Consider the following 16,717-nt stretch of genomic DNA (forward strand, 5'->3'; position numbering starts at 1 on the left):
AACATTGCGTGCAGCAGCAACCACAGCCTCCCAGACACTGTTCAGAGAGGTGTACTGTTTTCCCTCCTTGTAAATCTCACATTTGATGATGGACCACAGGTTCTCAATGGGGTTCAGATCAGGTGAACAAGGAGGCCATGTCATTAGATTTCCTTCTTTTATACCCTTTCTTGCCAGCCACGCTGTGGAGTACTTGGACGCGTGTGATGGAGCATTGCCCTGCATGAAAATCATGTTTTTCTTGAAGGATGCAGGCTTCTTCCTGTACCACTGCTTGAAGAAGGTGTCTTCCAGGAACTGGCAGTAGGACTGGGAGTTGAGCTTGACTCCATCCTCAACCAGAAAAGGCCCCACAAGCTCATCTTTGATGATACCAGCCCAAACCAGTACTCCACCTCCACCTTGCTGGCGTCTGAGTCGGACTGGAGCTCTCTGCCCTTTACCAATCCAGCCACGGGCCCATCCATCTGGCCCATCAAGACTCACTCTCATTTCATCAGTCCATAAAACCTTAAAAAAATCAGTCTTGAGATATTTCTTGGCCCAGTCTTGACGTTTCAGCTTGTGTGTCTTGTTCAGTGGTGGTCGTCTTTCAGCCTTTCTTACCTTGGCCATGTCTCTGAGTATTGCACACCTTGTGCTTTTGGGCACTCCAGTGATGTTGCAGCTCTGAAATATGGCCAAACTGGTGGCAAGTGGCATCGTGGCAGCTGCACGCTTGACTTTTCTCAGTTCATGGGCAGTTATTTTGCGCCTTGGTTTTTCCACACGCTTCTTGCGACCCTGTTGACTATTTTGAATGAAACGCTTGATTGTTCGATGATCACGCTTCAGAAGCTTTGCAATTTTAAGAGTGCTGCATCCCTCTGCAAGATATCTCACTATTTTTGACTTTTCTGAGCCTGTCAAGTCCTTCTTTTGACCCATTTTGCCAAAGGAAAGGAAGTTGCCTAATAATTATGCACACCTGATATAGGGTGTTGATGTCATTAGACCACACCCCTTCTCATTACAGAGATGCACATCACCTAATATGCTTAATTGGTAGTAGGCTTTCGAGCCTATACAGCTTGGAGTAAGACAACATGCATAAAGAGGATGATGTGGTCAAAATACTCATTTGCCTAATAATTCTGCACTCCCTGTATGTCCAGTGCATCTGAATCTTCAAGAAGGGAGTGCTCCTCAAAAGAAGCTTTCACCTTATTGAGTGTCACAAAAAAAGTCCCACTTCAACGAGTTGAAGCAGTGCCGAGGGCCTACTCGTGCTCGAGAGCTACTACTTAAGGAGAATTCACAGATCAAGTATGGCCCTTGGGGACATTCATGAAATAAGGAATCTGCAACAAGAAATGTTTATATTAAGGTTATCTTATGGCAGTTAGAAACTATTCTGCTTGGGGCTGAACAACACTGCACTTTCTACTGTATGGTGCAACCATGCACAGTGCGCCAACGTCACAGCAAAACAAATTGAAAGTAGGTTGCACTAATAGCATGGTCTACTTTTTCTTCTGAATGTTGGGGGGAGGGGGGGCAATAATTTTGCCCCCGAGCACTGATCTCTGCAAGAGGCAGTGCTGGACAGGGAATAATTTCCACTTTCCAGTGCTTCACTCCCTGGTAGATCAGTCAGTCACGTATCGGGGGCTTTCCTGTCACAGGAACCAGGCCTAGCTACAGAAGCGGGGTACAGCTTTGGTTGGTAGTCATTTTATGTATGCCCACAGATCCCAGAACTTTCCATTGCAGAAATGTGAGTAAAGTGTGATTTTAGCCAGAGTATGATGTTTAAGGGCATTCTGGGTAACGAAACATAGCAGAATCCATACAAGTCACACCACCCTAGACTTCCCTGGGTGTCTAGAATTCAAAAATGTCTGGGTTTGGTAGATTTCCCTGGGTGGCAGCCACGTACTAGCCCAAATTCTTCAGCTACTTACGCTGACAAAAAGGACTGTTTTTGTGCTTTTTCATGCAACAATTATGATGTACACATGTCAGGCTCTGTAGTCTCCTCTGCCATGGGATGTAGGCTCGCCACGCAAAAGGGGTACTGCTTTTATAGGTAGAAGTGGCGGGACACAGACAAGGACAATGCTATTACCAATCAGTTTTCTCTCTGTTTATGGCTTCCTAATGTATCTGTCTATCTATGACTGACTATCTGCCTTTCTACCCGACTATGTACCTGGCTGTCAGTCTTCCTGCATCTATCCAGCCAGGCAACTATCTATGCAACCTTGTCTATGAATGGAGCGTTATCTTCCTATCTATCAGCTTATCTAGCTAGCTGACTATCTAGCTATTCAACTCTTATTATCGGTCTTTACAGGCCTCACTTTTCACCTATTTTTGCAATGCTTGCTATCTATTGGTAATAAATAACTACAAAAACATTACAGAAAAAAATCGTTAGCAAACGGGCTGCCAGCCAACCATTTTTTTAAAGGTCTGGTGTTATCCAAAACATTTTTATTTTACTAAAAAAGTTATAGGGCTTTTCAGTCAGACTTAATTCATGAGTGTTTGGTTATTTGAATTTTTCTTCCACCTACTCCAATATGCATAATGGTGCAATGAGTCTGTCCCCTTTCAACCATTGGCTGGCATCACTGTGATTTACGGCCTGCTGCCCTTTCACAAGGATAACATCCACACACAAAATAGTTCTCTTCTACGCCAGGGACTACTATAATGAGCTGTTCTTTTTGCTTACCAAAACTATTTCTGCTTTTAACAATTTGTTTTGATTGAGGTGGGTGCAGCAGCTTCCCTAACAAAAACGTTATGATAAAACCATGACAGAACAAAACAAAAACTGCAAATCAGAAATGATGGTGGCCAACGCCAGACCCCTTGGTTTCGACAATGCTTGTTGAGAAATGCAGAACCACGTCTAAAACGTGATCTTTTGGTCCTTCTTCAGTAAATGTAGCCTGAAACTGAGGTGACATAATCCATAAAGAACACTGAAAGAGATTTTGCATATCCACATAAACCACGTTAAAGAAATATGGGTCAATAAGTTAATGAGACTTAAGATGTGGGTACTCTAAAAACATTTCAGATTACTACAAAATTATAAAACACCTTTGTGGAGAAATATACATTTTAAACAGTCTTTTCTCCAACAAAACTAACCTGTCCAAAATCAAAATCCTTTCCCCGTCTGGAAAAAGTAATAAATCATATAAAAAATGAGTATATATATATTTTATGAAAAATATAATTTCATCAGAACATTTAAGTCAGACACTAGGGTAATTAGTTATGGGGAACGTTTTTCCAGTAATCTGTGTTCTGTTTGCACTGCGACCTTCAATGAAAGGTGCAGGGAGCAGGAAGAGAAAATGAAAAGATTAAAGATGGAAAGAAATAGGAAAAACGAAACAGGAGTAAGTGAATGTTTTTTTTAGGATAGGGGCACGAGGATCAGACTGCCATGGCGGAATTCTACTATTGCTGTGTTTTCCGTATTACTTGTCTCATTACTTCCACAGATTTCTGAACATTTGTGGAATCACAATCTCTACACTGAGGGAGCAGTGGGGGTGTTAAATGTGGTCTAGCTCTCATTCAGTGGCAGGACAGGGTTGTGAGTTATTTAGTTGGTGTCCATTCTGAAACTGTAAAAAGCGACCTGACATGTGGCTCTGCCTACTAACTGCAGTTTCTTTCCACTGTGTGATTACATCGTGGACCTCAGCTTTCAACTCCAAAACCTTCATTCCCAGGTACAGTAGTACACACCAGAAAATCCTCACTTTGGTGTCCTGAGTCTTCAGATATTTCTCTTTCCCCATTGTTTCTTCATGTTTGGGTTCCTGCTACCACCCACACTGCAGGCTGCTTGGAGAATTAAGATTCTTCCTTTGACAAAGCCTTGCCTGGGTGGGGTCTCCAAGGAATACAGGGAGGATAATATCTTGTTGAGCCCCGGGTTGCATTCCCAGTCTCAGAACAGTATACTGGGCTCTGCCTCACTAGGTTGCGATATTTAGCATGCAGCCACGGTAGAAAATATGTTGTGAGTTGATGCATACACCAAGGTGGAGAAAGTTCTTCACACCTGTTGGGGGACCCTTGTCAGACAGAGGCCATTATCTCCATTGCAGAGATGGCTGTCAATGAGTTCCTAAAAACATTGGGCTGACACCGCCTGTTACAGGAAGCTTGGCAACAGGAACCACCAACTTGGAGGGACGACAACACTTTAGACAGATTTAGAGGCAGTCCTCAAAGGCTCATGCACTGTGTGCTCTATACACTTGCCCCAGTGGAAGTACTGACAGGTTTATAATCAGGGGCAGTTATCCTCTCTGGGGAGACCTGCCCTTAGCACTATGATGGAGGGATCCCAGATGAGTTCACTCATTGGTAGTAATACATTGTTTAGGCCTCTGGATAAGGAATCCAAATACACCTCAGGGCAGAGTATCCTTCACTTGATGCAAAGATGTACCTTACATCCAAAACTGTCATAAAGATCAACATATTTCTGAAAACGTTAATCGAGGATCTGACGAAAGGGCTCGGCGGGTATTGACTAGTGTATCAGCATGAGCATCTGGACATCAAAGGGCTTCTAACAAAAATCTTGGATATGGCTGAAGGGGCAAGGGGATTGGGTAGAGTGACTTCCCTTAAGATTTTATCTGACTGGGCTAAACATGCCATTTGGGGAAATATTTTATGTTCATAAAGAGAAAATCACTCATTCCTACTGGGTGCCCTTTGGCGACTCATCGATGAGCTAGATATAGATATAGATATATGTCTATATCTATTTATATTTCTTTTTTTTTTTTTTTTTTTTTACAGTTACTTCCCTTGAAAAGACAAGCATCGAACTAAAAGGTTTCGGGCCTCAAGTTTTTGTTGGGACCAGTCAAGTTAGCAATGCATCAACTAGCTGATTCTATAATCAGAGTTCACAGAATGAAAGAAGTTACAAGGGAGGCACACCAAGGCAAGCCCAAAAGCGTGTTGGGGTGCTTTTCCTTTTGGAAGGATCTGGAGAACTGTATTATGGGGTGCTTTGACTACCCCTAGTAGTTACTCAAGTGAAGATTGTCATTAGCACATTGAGAGGCTAAAGGACCTATCTGCTAGAAGGTCCCTAACCACAAGAGGTTTTTGGGCTATATCTTTCACTGCAGAAGGATGACAAGCATCCATCTTCTCACACGTCCATCATGTCATAAGACAGGATGGTGAAGTTAAACATAACAGACCCATGCAGAGGAGATACATTTTCAACCTTTGACAGTTCCTCCAATTTTTCAGGAGGATTTTTAAATGAATTTGTAGTAAGTACCTGCATTAGCCAAGTCCTTGGCAACATGACTTAGCAACTGATTGCACCCACCAGATGACACCCTCACATTGTGACTGGTCTCAAGACACCCACAGACTTAAGTACAGACTATGTCTACAGCGGGTAAGCAAAAAGAACGCATAGTTGTGAGTCACAGAGAATGCTTTTCATAGAAGCAGGGCACCTATTACATTCTGTAAAAGAGAAGATTAATCATATTTTTCAAGCATCTCTTTTATAAAATTTCCAAAGGTCAGCCCCAGGCAACATCTTTCTCATCTTTTATAGTATGTTATACAACAGTTTCTATTCTGCACTATCGCTGTTCATTAAAATTAGAAATCAATTTATGTGAGAACAGCCCTGAAGTCTGACACACCATACAGAATTACAAGTTCGAAGGCAAATAACAAAATAAAAGGGCATAAATCAAATAGAACTAACACGTATTAACAACCACTGGCAAAGCCAGCAGGTCTGGTGTTTGTACAACTGCACATTTATTGCAACTGGTTTAACTGACGTGAGTCAGAGATAGTACTCCAAGAATACACTTGGTTGGTAAATTAAAGGGCTAATACTATAGTAGGGCTTGAATACTAGCGATTTCCTTATTTTGCCACCTTTCCGCAGATTAACATACTGTGGCTGGAGTAAGCAGTAAGCAATAGTTCCATAGCTGCCTGCTAACTTTCATGTTTTAAGGATTTTCACCAGGTCTTCACTAATCTTTTCCTGTACTGAGAAAGGTTTACTCCTTACATGGGTAGAAGTGGATATACTTCCAGGTTTGGGAAAAAAGTGGTTGGAGGGAAAATGAACTTATAAATGCTTAAAAGATTCTCGCATTAGCACCTCTACACATGCATATTTACTAGTGCTGAAGTACAATTCACAAATATTTTCTAGGAGTACAAATTCATGGTCTACTTTTGTAAAGTCTTGTGAATTCATGAAAGCCATAATACTGCACTAGTACAAAGACATACACCATAGATGAATGTTTGTGACTTTCTTTCAGAATTGGCCTCCTAATTAGGTTTGGCATTACCCAAGACCTTTTATTTTTATCAAAATTCCATTTCTCTCTCTATTCATCTATCGGCTGGCCTTCCTGTAAGTGATAGCATTCTGCTCTTCCACAAGGAGCATACGGGCACACAAAGTAGTGTTTTCGATGCCAGGAACTACTGTGGCAATGTGTGCATTTTGAGACCAACAATTGTTTTTTTTTTTGCCAATGTCTGTCAGAATGGTGAGGGCCTGGCAGCTCTCACAACAAAGTTTTACAAAAGCAATGTCAAAATAAGAAATGCATTGACAAAACCAAAACACTGGCCGCCGTTGTCGGATAGGTTGGCTTTGACAGTGCTTGCTTATTTTAATGTTTCTCATAATCTTGTTGGAACTGGTTACACTGATTTTCTATTATGAACATTTTTTTTTTTCAATACTAGCATGCACCTACACATTTTACTAAATTATGTCTCAAATAAATAGTACCTAAAATTTCATAGTAATTTAGAAAAACTTTTTTTTTCCCTACATGCATTGTTTCTGAGCATTTTATTTTGAAAGTAAAGCATAGTCAATCTTGCTTACAAGCTTTTACAAACACTTGCACCGAATCAGAGCATTCTGGCAGCATTATACATGGCCTCATATTGTTAAACATTTCAAACTTGTGTACACAATTTTTTTTTTTTGTGGAACCATTGTCAGTAGCGCAGTGTGAGTTTACAACATTTATTTAGAGCGCTCACCCTAATAATAAAGGCTTTGCATTCGTGAACCATAAATAAGGTTCGAACAGCATTAACACATGGAAACAAATTTTACCTCAAATGCAGCCAGTTCCCTTTCCTGCAAACTAGCAGCCTAAGGGTTTGTGCTACAGGGGGTTGGGCCTAGCTGTCCCAAGGACAAGATAATATATGAACAATTGTTGTCCTTGACCACAAGCAATATTTTCTGGGTGTTGGGGCTATAGGAATTCCACACCCCTGCAGCCACCTTGAGCACAAATGCCTTTACAAAAAGGTCCCACTGGTACTTCAAACAAATGAACTGCTACCATCCACCTCAGGCTCTTTAATCTGTCTTTCCTCTCATGGATGTTGCAAACCTACTGATACTCTACAGCCTACCACCAGTAAAATCCCCTACACTACAGCTCCCAATTAACCGGATGGATATGATTTGGAGTTTTTGAAACATAGGGTTTCAGAACATTAAACTAATACTTTTGGTAAAATGATTGTCCGTCCCAGATGAAGATGTCAGACCTTACTAATCACAAAGAATAGAACAGATATGAATACCAACTGGGACTACTATGGGTTTTCAAAACAAACTACAAACGTTTGACTAAAATTTGGACACTACATTTCAGCTGTAGCTGAAAAGGAAATGCATAAGTATCCCAACAATATCACTGTTAAAAAGATACAATGATTGATGGACCTGAAGTAAGTGTTGAGTAAAAATACCTTGTCTGGTATGTAGCTACAGCTGGACAGAGAATAAGCATTTGATTACAAAGTGGTCATTTCTAATATTTAGACTCTGCTAAACAAACCTGTACTAATAGTTTTACAAGTCTATGGTGATATTAAGCCTTGGTGCATCAACTCCTACAACAAAATTTTTACAGCAAACCCCTTCACTTTACAAAAGGGGGTGCAAAATGGATGCCTCCCAGTCACAACTGTAGTTCAATGTGATTTTGATTGCTACGGTTCCCAGTTAGCAGGGAGAACATGGCCTATCAGTACTACTGCACTGCTCATAATGAGGCAATTACAATTTTAATTTGCATCACAATGTCCACTTGTTAAGAGGTAGACAAGCTAAAAAATGATGGTATGGAACATGTCCAGCACAATTACCAATGATTCAGATCAACTGAAGTATTTCCAACTATCACTTTTTGCAACAGCAAATGACCTACTCCATGAGCTGTCCAACACAATATAATGGACAAGACAAAACCAATAATCGTTTTGAAAAAAAAAGTACAACTTTCGAACAAGCTATGGTTTATTTATGAATGTGTAGCAATAAGCGCAAGATAAAGTGTATTGTGACTTTGCTTCAACAACTAATCAGACTCATACCAGGAAGTTGGAAAAAAAAAAAAACGCAAGGAAAGATGTACTCAAAGAAAGAAGTTAAAATGAAAGTATCCGTGCTCAGGCATAATAAAGAAAAAAAAAAGGGAAACAAATGAAAAAGAGGACCTCCAAGATTGCACTAAAACCAATATGTAAGTAAATGGTTTCATCAGGCACCTTTCAAAATGGCACTTTTGACAGCACAAGACTAAGTCCACTTTGAGGAGCTCCTTTCAATCATGTAAATAAATGCTCGACTACTTAAAAAAAAAAAAAAAAAAAAAGTGTTTTCTGTCATGGTTATCTTTTGCTCAATAAGAGAATATAGGGAATGCATTATTAAAAAGGTTTACGTTTTAGAGGTGCTAAAGTTTGTATTTTTCCTGTTATGCTTTTAAAGTAACCTTGCTTATATTTAGTGTTTTGAAATATGGCATCAAAGTAAGAGTTCAAAGTAGGCTATTTTAATATCCAGGCTATCAAACTCTTGGATGGCCCAGCATCTGGGAAAGCGCTACAGGGCAGTGGGGAATCGTAGTCTTTAAACTCAAAAAATGTAAAGAAAAAAAAAATAGACATTAATCTTACAGAAACAGGAAAATGTGTATTTACTAATTTCAGCCACATCTGAAAACCGATTGGTAGAACATGAAGTGGAGGCTGCTAAATTGTAACTTGAGTTTCAAACAAATAATACCATGCATAAGCATAAATAACCACATCTGCATTTCTAGATTCTTCCAGAAAACCTGCAAAACATTCCAAACAGAGCAGAATAGTCTTAAGATTGAACTGTCACCCAACTGAGCATATGAAAATCTCACCCTTGCCACTTCCCCACAAATCCTTTACAGATCAATTAACTACATCCCCAAATCCCTGGTCACTTGGAACTTCAACAACTGCTGCACATACAGCCCACTCCTACAAACAAAAATAAACAAGCAATTGAAATGCAATAGGTCTCGCATTAGCAAGCGTTAGAGCTGATGGCGCTGTAAATGATAATGACAACCTTGCATTTGGGACCTTATAAGTATTTAGCCATGCAGCACATTAAACCTTTATTAGACATAAACTGTGCATTCCTTCATACACTTGGCATTAGACTGTAATGGTCCGAACTGCCCTGCAGAGCACCACATTAAAAATAGCATTCAGAAGAAACATGGTCATGTAACCATATAGTCAGCTCCTAGAGTGCTAGATCACATGAAAAAAGGACAAAGAACACAGCAATGTCACCATATAATCAACCCCATGAGGGCAGTGTATTACACCTTTTCAGGCCTAGCAGGCCTTTTAAATATAATTTAACTGTGGAGCCTGTGGCACAAGGGTGCAGTGCCGCAGGTCGTTACTAGATATCCCTGTAGAGTCAATAGCAGAAGGTGCAGTACCACTGGTGGTGACTATATGTCCCTGTACAGTCAACAGCAGAAGGTGAAGTGCTACTGGCTGCGGCTAGATGTCCCTGCAGAGTCAACAGCAGAAGGTGAAGTACCATTGGTCATGGCTAGATGTCCCAGTGGAGCCAAAAGAACTCAGAGTTCAGTGTCACAGAAAACTGTCAGAACTTATTATAATGTCAGAAGCTCAGAATGCCCCCCACATCTGGAAACGGGTGGAGAAGTACCAGGTCCACAGTGAAATGGCTGAAATATTTAGCCATGCTGTATATTAAACCTTTATCAGAAAAACTGTGTTTGTGCATATATTAAACCTTTATCAGCAATAAACTGTTTGTCCATTAGCAGAAAGTGCAATATCACTAGTCGTGGCTAAATATCACTGTGGAGCCTGCAGAGTTAATACTGCCTTGGGAAAATTAACATTCAGCCCTTCGAGAGCATAGTGCATTGCACATTTGCAGGCCGAGCAAGGCTGTCAGAATATTATTGCAAAGAAGACCCTTTAACACAAACTCCACTCAGCTGTAAAAACAAAGGTTCCGGCAACAAGAGAATTTAAATATGCATTGAATGTGGAAGAGGTTATGATTTTTGGGCTCCCTCTAACCTAGTGTGACCCACAAGGTGGCCTGGACAGAAAGATCACATTGTTCTGAATGTTTTGGTGGTGGTCCCACTGCCCTAGGCCAAAAATGTGCTGTAAAAGGAAAGCCTGCAAAGCATTATGAGATGAGTTTCCCCCGAGAGCAGTGAATATTGTAGTACTGGCTCTCCCGCTGTGTAGGGAGAGCCGATGTTGAGAATTCATTCCTTGGTCAATTTTAGGCTATTATAAGCCACTAAATAAATGCACAACACAACTACTTCTATGTACGGATTATTAAAAGTACGGACCAAGTGAAAGGAAAGCGCAGAAAATACTCCCCCTGCTTGAACACGAGTGCTTACAAACAAGGCCCCTATACCACAAGCTTCTCTCAGCTGTAAAAACAATGCTATAAGAGAGAAGTTTAAATATGCACTGAATGGTGGAAGAGGTTATGATTTTTGAGCCCCAACTAACCTAGCGTGACCCACATGATGGCCTGGACAGAAAGAGCACATCTTTCTGAATGTTTTGGTGGTGGTACCGTTGCCATAGGACCACCACTGGCAGAGTTATGGCCACCAATGTGTTGTAAAAGGAATGCTTGTAAAGCCTTGTGGGGTGGGTTTACCCGAGTGGAGTGAATACTGTAGTACTGGCTTTCTCGTTGTGTGGGGAGAGACGCTGCTGAGGATTCATCCCTGGGTCGATTTAATGCTATATACGGCCACAAAAAAAAAAAAATTACAACACACACAGGACACAGCTACTTGTATTTACTGATTATATAAAGTAAGGACCAAGGGAAGGGAAAACACGGAAAACGAACCGCGAGCTTACTGAAAAACAAGAGACCGGAAACAAAAAAAAAAAAACAACAAAAAAAATAGTCCGTCCAAACAGAAAAACATTCCAGGCGTAATTAAACTGTACTGTGACCTATCTGCTGCCAAACCAGCTAGGAAGCAGCTAAACAAGAGCAACACTGTCTTCCACCTATAGTGAGTGGCAGGCAGCAGCAAGCGTGAGCAAAGTCCTATACTCAACCCAAAAGGGTCTTGCAGACAGAGCACATGCATGTGGTCTAGGCTCGACCTAAAAAAATAAAAAATAAAAAAGATTAAAAAAATGACCGACAGGACACAAGTCAAAAAGATGAAGGCAACATCATGTCCCGACATAAAGGAACAGTATGCCACGAAATCCACCTCAAAAAGCACTCTGATGGAGACATAATCAAATCAAGTCTTCTGCATTATGCAAAAGGCAGCCTGTAACTGGTGGTAAGTTACTTCTGCATTTGATCGCACAATGAGCACCTACCAGAATACCAAATCAAGCAATACTACCAATCCATCAGCCACAAACTAAAATCCCATAAACACAAAGAATGGTCCATCAAAGCATACGGACCAGGGCTTTGGAAAACCCTCACGCAACATAACCTTTCATTCTAGAATACATAAAAACATAGAAGTGCACAGTAGCTTGAACTACAAATGTTGATGTGGTAACTGGGTACAACCGGAGAAGGTGGCACTACACAAATTAAAAATATGAGAGAGAAACCAATATACTCAAAAGCAAACTGATGGAAAAAAAATAATAAAAATAATGTATTGACAAAATTAAATAAGGCTTTCTGCATGGGATTTTATTCCCATTTAAGAAAAACATTTCGCTACCTCCTTACAACCCATTTATTATTACGTCCAATTATATGTGCAAACATGTTCCAATAAACAATATCACAAAAAGACATTGTAATAAAAACGAACCTGAAGCAATCTTACTTGAATAAAGAATAAGCGCACGTTCAGTAAGGCAAGAGCTGGAGCTCCTCTCTAGTGAAATGTGCAGCCCCAATACTCAATAAGCAGTGAAACAAACATACTGTGCAATGGTTCACACGAACTTGAGGGCATTATTGCCTAGCTTTGTAACTGCAGTTGAATGAATATACCAAGCTATACACCCAAACCCCATTAAAAAAAAAAGTGGTCTTCAAACTGTGATGAAAGTCTCCCCACGACTAGAGAAAGGGGGAGATGACAAAGTGGAGAGGTTATCTTACCTCATCTCTCCCACATAATATTCCACACTGTACATGTTTTTGTGAATATGTTAAGTTGCTACGCGTCTTGGGAAAAAATTTTCCAATAGCCACTTTGCTGTGTAAGCCTCATATTAACACCTTTTTTCTATTTTATACAATCATAAAAAGGTAACCAAAACAAACCCAGTGTGAACGCACACAACCTGCCACTACTGTCAACATCTGGTCAACTGTGGAGAGAATACAAGGAAATAAAAGCTGAATTTCGAGTACTATACCTACCACGGATTAGCATCCATGAGCATCCAACTTGAAACCGGGCCAAAAATGCTCTATGGCAAAGATAGCATGTCCAGTTACTGTGATCTGTCACTGATATCTCACCAATACCCCATGAATGCCTACTCTGTGATAAATCCTACACAACACTCGTTTCTGAAAGTTTGCTCATACAAGAGTTAACCAACAGTGGACACAAAACATGCTCCAATAGCAAGGGTAGCAACGTACTCGGAATAAATTAACCAAATACCAAACCTACGTTTGTTTATCTTCTTATAATTCAGAATACCGTGCAGCTATCAACGGCTTGCAAAACAACCGTTTCATTACATTTCAAAAAAGGGCATAATCACCCATCACTAAATTAGTGACCAATGTCCAAGGAAATGTTTTCAGCATCCAGGATCTCTCCCTTGATGGATAACGCCAGTGATCTTCTGTGTTCAGTTCCATTAGCCAATCCAAATTCCACCTAACAACTTTAATTCTATGGCTTTTCCGTTAGGAACACAGCGCCTACCGAGCCAATGGATTTTACAAAAATTAATTCGGTTGCATTTCGTATTGCATAGCTGAATAAAACATATTAATATTGCAGTTTGCAATATTGCGTACTCCAATTACAAAGACAACGCATGACAACTAATAATGCCCATAAACAAAAAGGTATTTGATGGGACTAATCGTTGACAATTTACTCAGATGAAAGTAAAATGCAATCCAAAAAGGATTGTGTAAAACAAACTTAAACATGATTGTGAGAACTATACCTCGTCTAAGGTAGGTGAAAGGTGCTGAATGCACTGCAGTCTTTGCAGCTATCTAAATATCTTTAGCGAGCACCCCCAGTTTGGGCTCAATTCAAAATGGCAACAAACAAAATGGAGGCGCGATAAGAGAGTGGACTGCACTTTTGTATCTTAACCATACAAACACCATATGAAATGCCAATGACCATAAAACAACATAATAAGGATTATGCTCACTGCACCTTAACGTAAAAGATCCATGTGACAAAGGGTCTAAATTTCTAAAATGAAGATAATCAAATCTTTTACATGAAAAAGATAACCATGACCATAGGCAAGTATGCTGCTTACTCTGATTTCGGGACTGCACGTCTTGACAATAAAGCTAATTACTTCTGACAAGCTTTAGGGAGAGTCTTTCTAATATCAAGAGCTCCTTTTGCCATTCGATCGTCACCGTGCTTAATCGACAGTCTGAAAGATAACCATTTTTTAGACACTTTCTGCGACCAGAAAAAGTCGGGCCATTTCAAAACGTTCATTGCTGACAGGTGCAGCTTTAAGGGACGGTGAGACTGCATCATTATGCATCCATGAGGTAAATGGGCAAGGAGGTGGCTTATTGGTGTCGATTCTAAGTAATGACAGACTAAAGGAAGGAATAATAAGGGATAGAATAATCACGGTCCGCCTGGGAGACTGCATCTGTGTACAATGAGAGAAAAAAAACGTATGGACATACTGGGTGGAATGGACGCGAACGAGAAACACTTAATACTGAAGATAGTGGGTGATAAGGGCAAATGGAGAAGTTAAGCAGATTTAGGAAGGTGGCATGACGGCAGACATAAGGGTGAGATGGGTAATGGAATAATTACTGTACTATGCTCTTAGGTTGCTCCCTGAGATGCCTGACTAACCCATGTAGGTCAGGTTTTGACTCTGCTTTCTGGCATTCTTACTCGTATGAATCACAACACACGTGCAGGAATACAGCACCAGAATGCAAAGTTGAAATCAAAACGGTTCCATCAACCACCACTGGTCAACTGGAGAGCTCAGGTACATAAGGAGAGCAACATGAAGTTTAGCGTGTTATGGGAGAAGTGGACAAGAAGGAAACTCGTGAAGAGAAATGATGTTGAAGGAAGACACGAAGTGGGAAGCAGACAGCTGAAGGGCAAGCCACAAATGTTGAAGGTGGCTGACGACGGTTAAAGGAAGGAGGCTTAGGGTGACAGAATAGGATGATATAGCACAAGCAGTTTACACGGAGAAGACGCAAAGGATGATCAGGGCATAGTGCACATTTAAGCAGGAGGTGACAGACTAAATACTATGACGGCCATTCTGAATATGGAAAAGGCTGATGAAAAGGTTATGTATGTTGGCTCGTGACTTAATGCCATTACTGGAAAGACTACTCAGGATGGGTCTTTAGTCATTAGCTTGCAAACGGAAGAGAACAAGGACCCAAAACCTAGCAGTGGGAGAAAGAAAAGTGGTATCGTTGGATGGTACCTAAATGATAATACAGAAAAGAAGAGAAAGAGGGGGCTGCTGAATGATAATGTGAACATTTTCTGAGAGGAAGTCATAGTGGGAGGTTTGACAAGAATATGAATTATTGGATATAGTTGGCTAATGGGCGCTTGTTGTAGAAAGACTAATGTGAAAGGGGGAACGGGCAAAGGAAGGGATTTACTGGACTTCTTTGAATGGATATGGCGGCTGCTAGGAGAGTTTGAAGGGTGATGGTTAATGAGTAAGCATTTTAACAAACTATGACTAATGAAAAGTTTAAATGGTAGAAGTTTAATGAAGGGCTCTTGTCGAGGAAAGGGTGGTTGTAGGCTGTCTTGAAGAAAGTGATCGGGTGAAATGTAGAGGTGAATAAAGGATGACGGGTTGGTGTGGACTGAGAAGACGCTGCTGGAGAGACAAGGAGTCGATGGATGATGGTCTGAAAATGTGACAGCTAATAGGGGAGTGGTTTAAAAGAAATGAGGCTCGTGGGTTCAGCAGGCTTAAGTGGTGGATGGGAAGGGCATGAGAGGGGAGGCCGCCGGGGGGCGGAGGGCATGAAGGGGAGGCCGCCCGGGGGGAGGGAGTCAACGCTCCCAGCGGAGGCGGGGCCCGAGTTATCTGCTGTCGCTGTGCTTGAGACTTACCGCGCGGTCCGCGGCAGCAGCCGCAGCCTCCTCCTCTGACGATGGCGACCCGATCTTGCTGCAGGTAGCTGCCAGCAGAGCGAGCGGTGACGGCTGAGTGTCCTACCCACAGTGGGCGGGTTCAAAAAGAGAAAGTGGGTGGCCGTTAGTGCGGAGCTCACACAGGAAGTACAGCTTGTCTCTCACACAACATCAAAATGTACAAACCGGTGACCCCTGCACATATCACAAGGCATGCGGGGCCGGGGTGCACGAGGGGGCCAGGGAAAGGCGCAGGGCCTGTACCTCTCTCACCTGCGCGCCGCCACCGCCGTGCTGCAGGTACTCGGAGCCGCCGCCTCCGCCGCCGCTCTCCACCTCAAGTGCCGCCATTTCCTCGCGCTTCACGGGCTTCTCTGGAGCTGCGGGAGACACGAGAGATGAGAGCCGGCCGCACAGGCCGCGCCGCCCCCTCCCCCGCGGGCCCGGAATGTGCACTACGTACCGGTCATACCGCGCGCGGTGAGGCGGGCTCAGCGCCGGGTCATGGCTGCCGCGGGAGGGGCTCAGCACCGGGCCACGGTGCGGAGCACGGGCTGCGGGTCCAGCAGACCCGGGCGGGTTTTTTCCCCTTATTTTTTTGATTGACGGTGCGGGAAAACACAAAAGGTGGGGCTTGCAGCCAAGCGAGGGGGGAAAGCAAACGTCACGAGACGGAAGTTCCGCCCCTCTTCTCTGCCGGTATTGGCTCGGCTCGACGGGAGCTGAGCGCTGATTGGGCAAACGACTTGTCGGTTCCGGGGTCAGGGATGCTGGGACTTCCGCTTGGCACCCGTGGCTGTCTGGCAGAGTCTGGGGACAATGAGCGTCCGCGATCTTTTCTGGAGTACGTTAGGGGCCAAGACGGCAACGTTTCCACTAGCACCGAATGGCACCACCTTCTGTGGGTTTTCTACCAGTACGAAGTAGGCCAAGGCACTCTCTTAACAAAACAAAAAAAAAACTAATACTAGAGATGTCACCGCGGATTTTGACAGCTACGCGGGAGT

The 16,717-nt window shown here is 42.2% G+C and overlaps 1 protein-coding gene across 3 annotated transcripts in view; it reads right to left on the minus strand.

Moving 5' to 3' along the window:
* The window catches only part of SP3 (Sp3 transcription factor), a 118,105-nt gene extending 101,722 nt beyond the window's left edge, over positions 1-16,383 (minus strand). The window contains exons 1-3 of one of the 3 annotated variants that reach the window (XM_069225363.1): positions 16,174-16,361; positions 15,984-16,090; positions 15,690-15,791 (exon numbers count right to left, since the gene is read on the minus strand). In XM_069225363.1, coding sequence (XP_069081464.1) covers positions 15,690-15,791; positions 15,984-16,090; positions 16,174-16,180 — 216 coding nt within the window. In that variant the 5' untranslated portion in view covers positions 16,181-16,361. Of the gene's footprint in view, positions 1-15,689; positions 15,792-15,974; positions 16,091-16,173 lie in introns of all 3 variants that reach the window. The other 2 variants (XM_069225365.1, XM_069225364.1) reach the window with 2 other exon arrangements.
* Positions 16,384-16,717: the final 334 nt, after the last annotated feature.

Source organism: Pleurodeles waltl, chromosome 3_1 (assembly GCF_031143425.1).
Source record: "Pleurodeles waltl isolate 20211129_DDA chromosome 3_1, aPleWal1.hap1.20221129, whole genome shotgun sequence".
Taxonomy (NCBI): Eukaryota; Metazoa; Chordata; class Amphibia; order Caudata; family Salamandridae; genus Pleurodeles; species Pleurodeles waltl.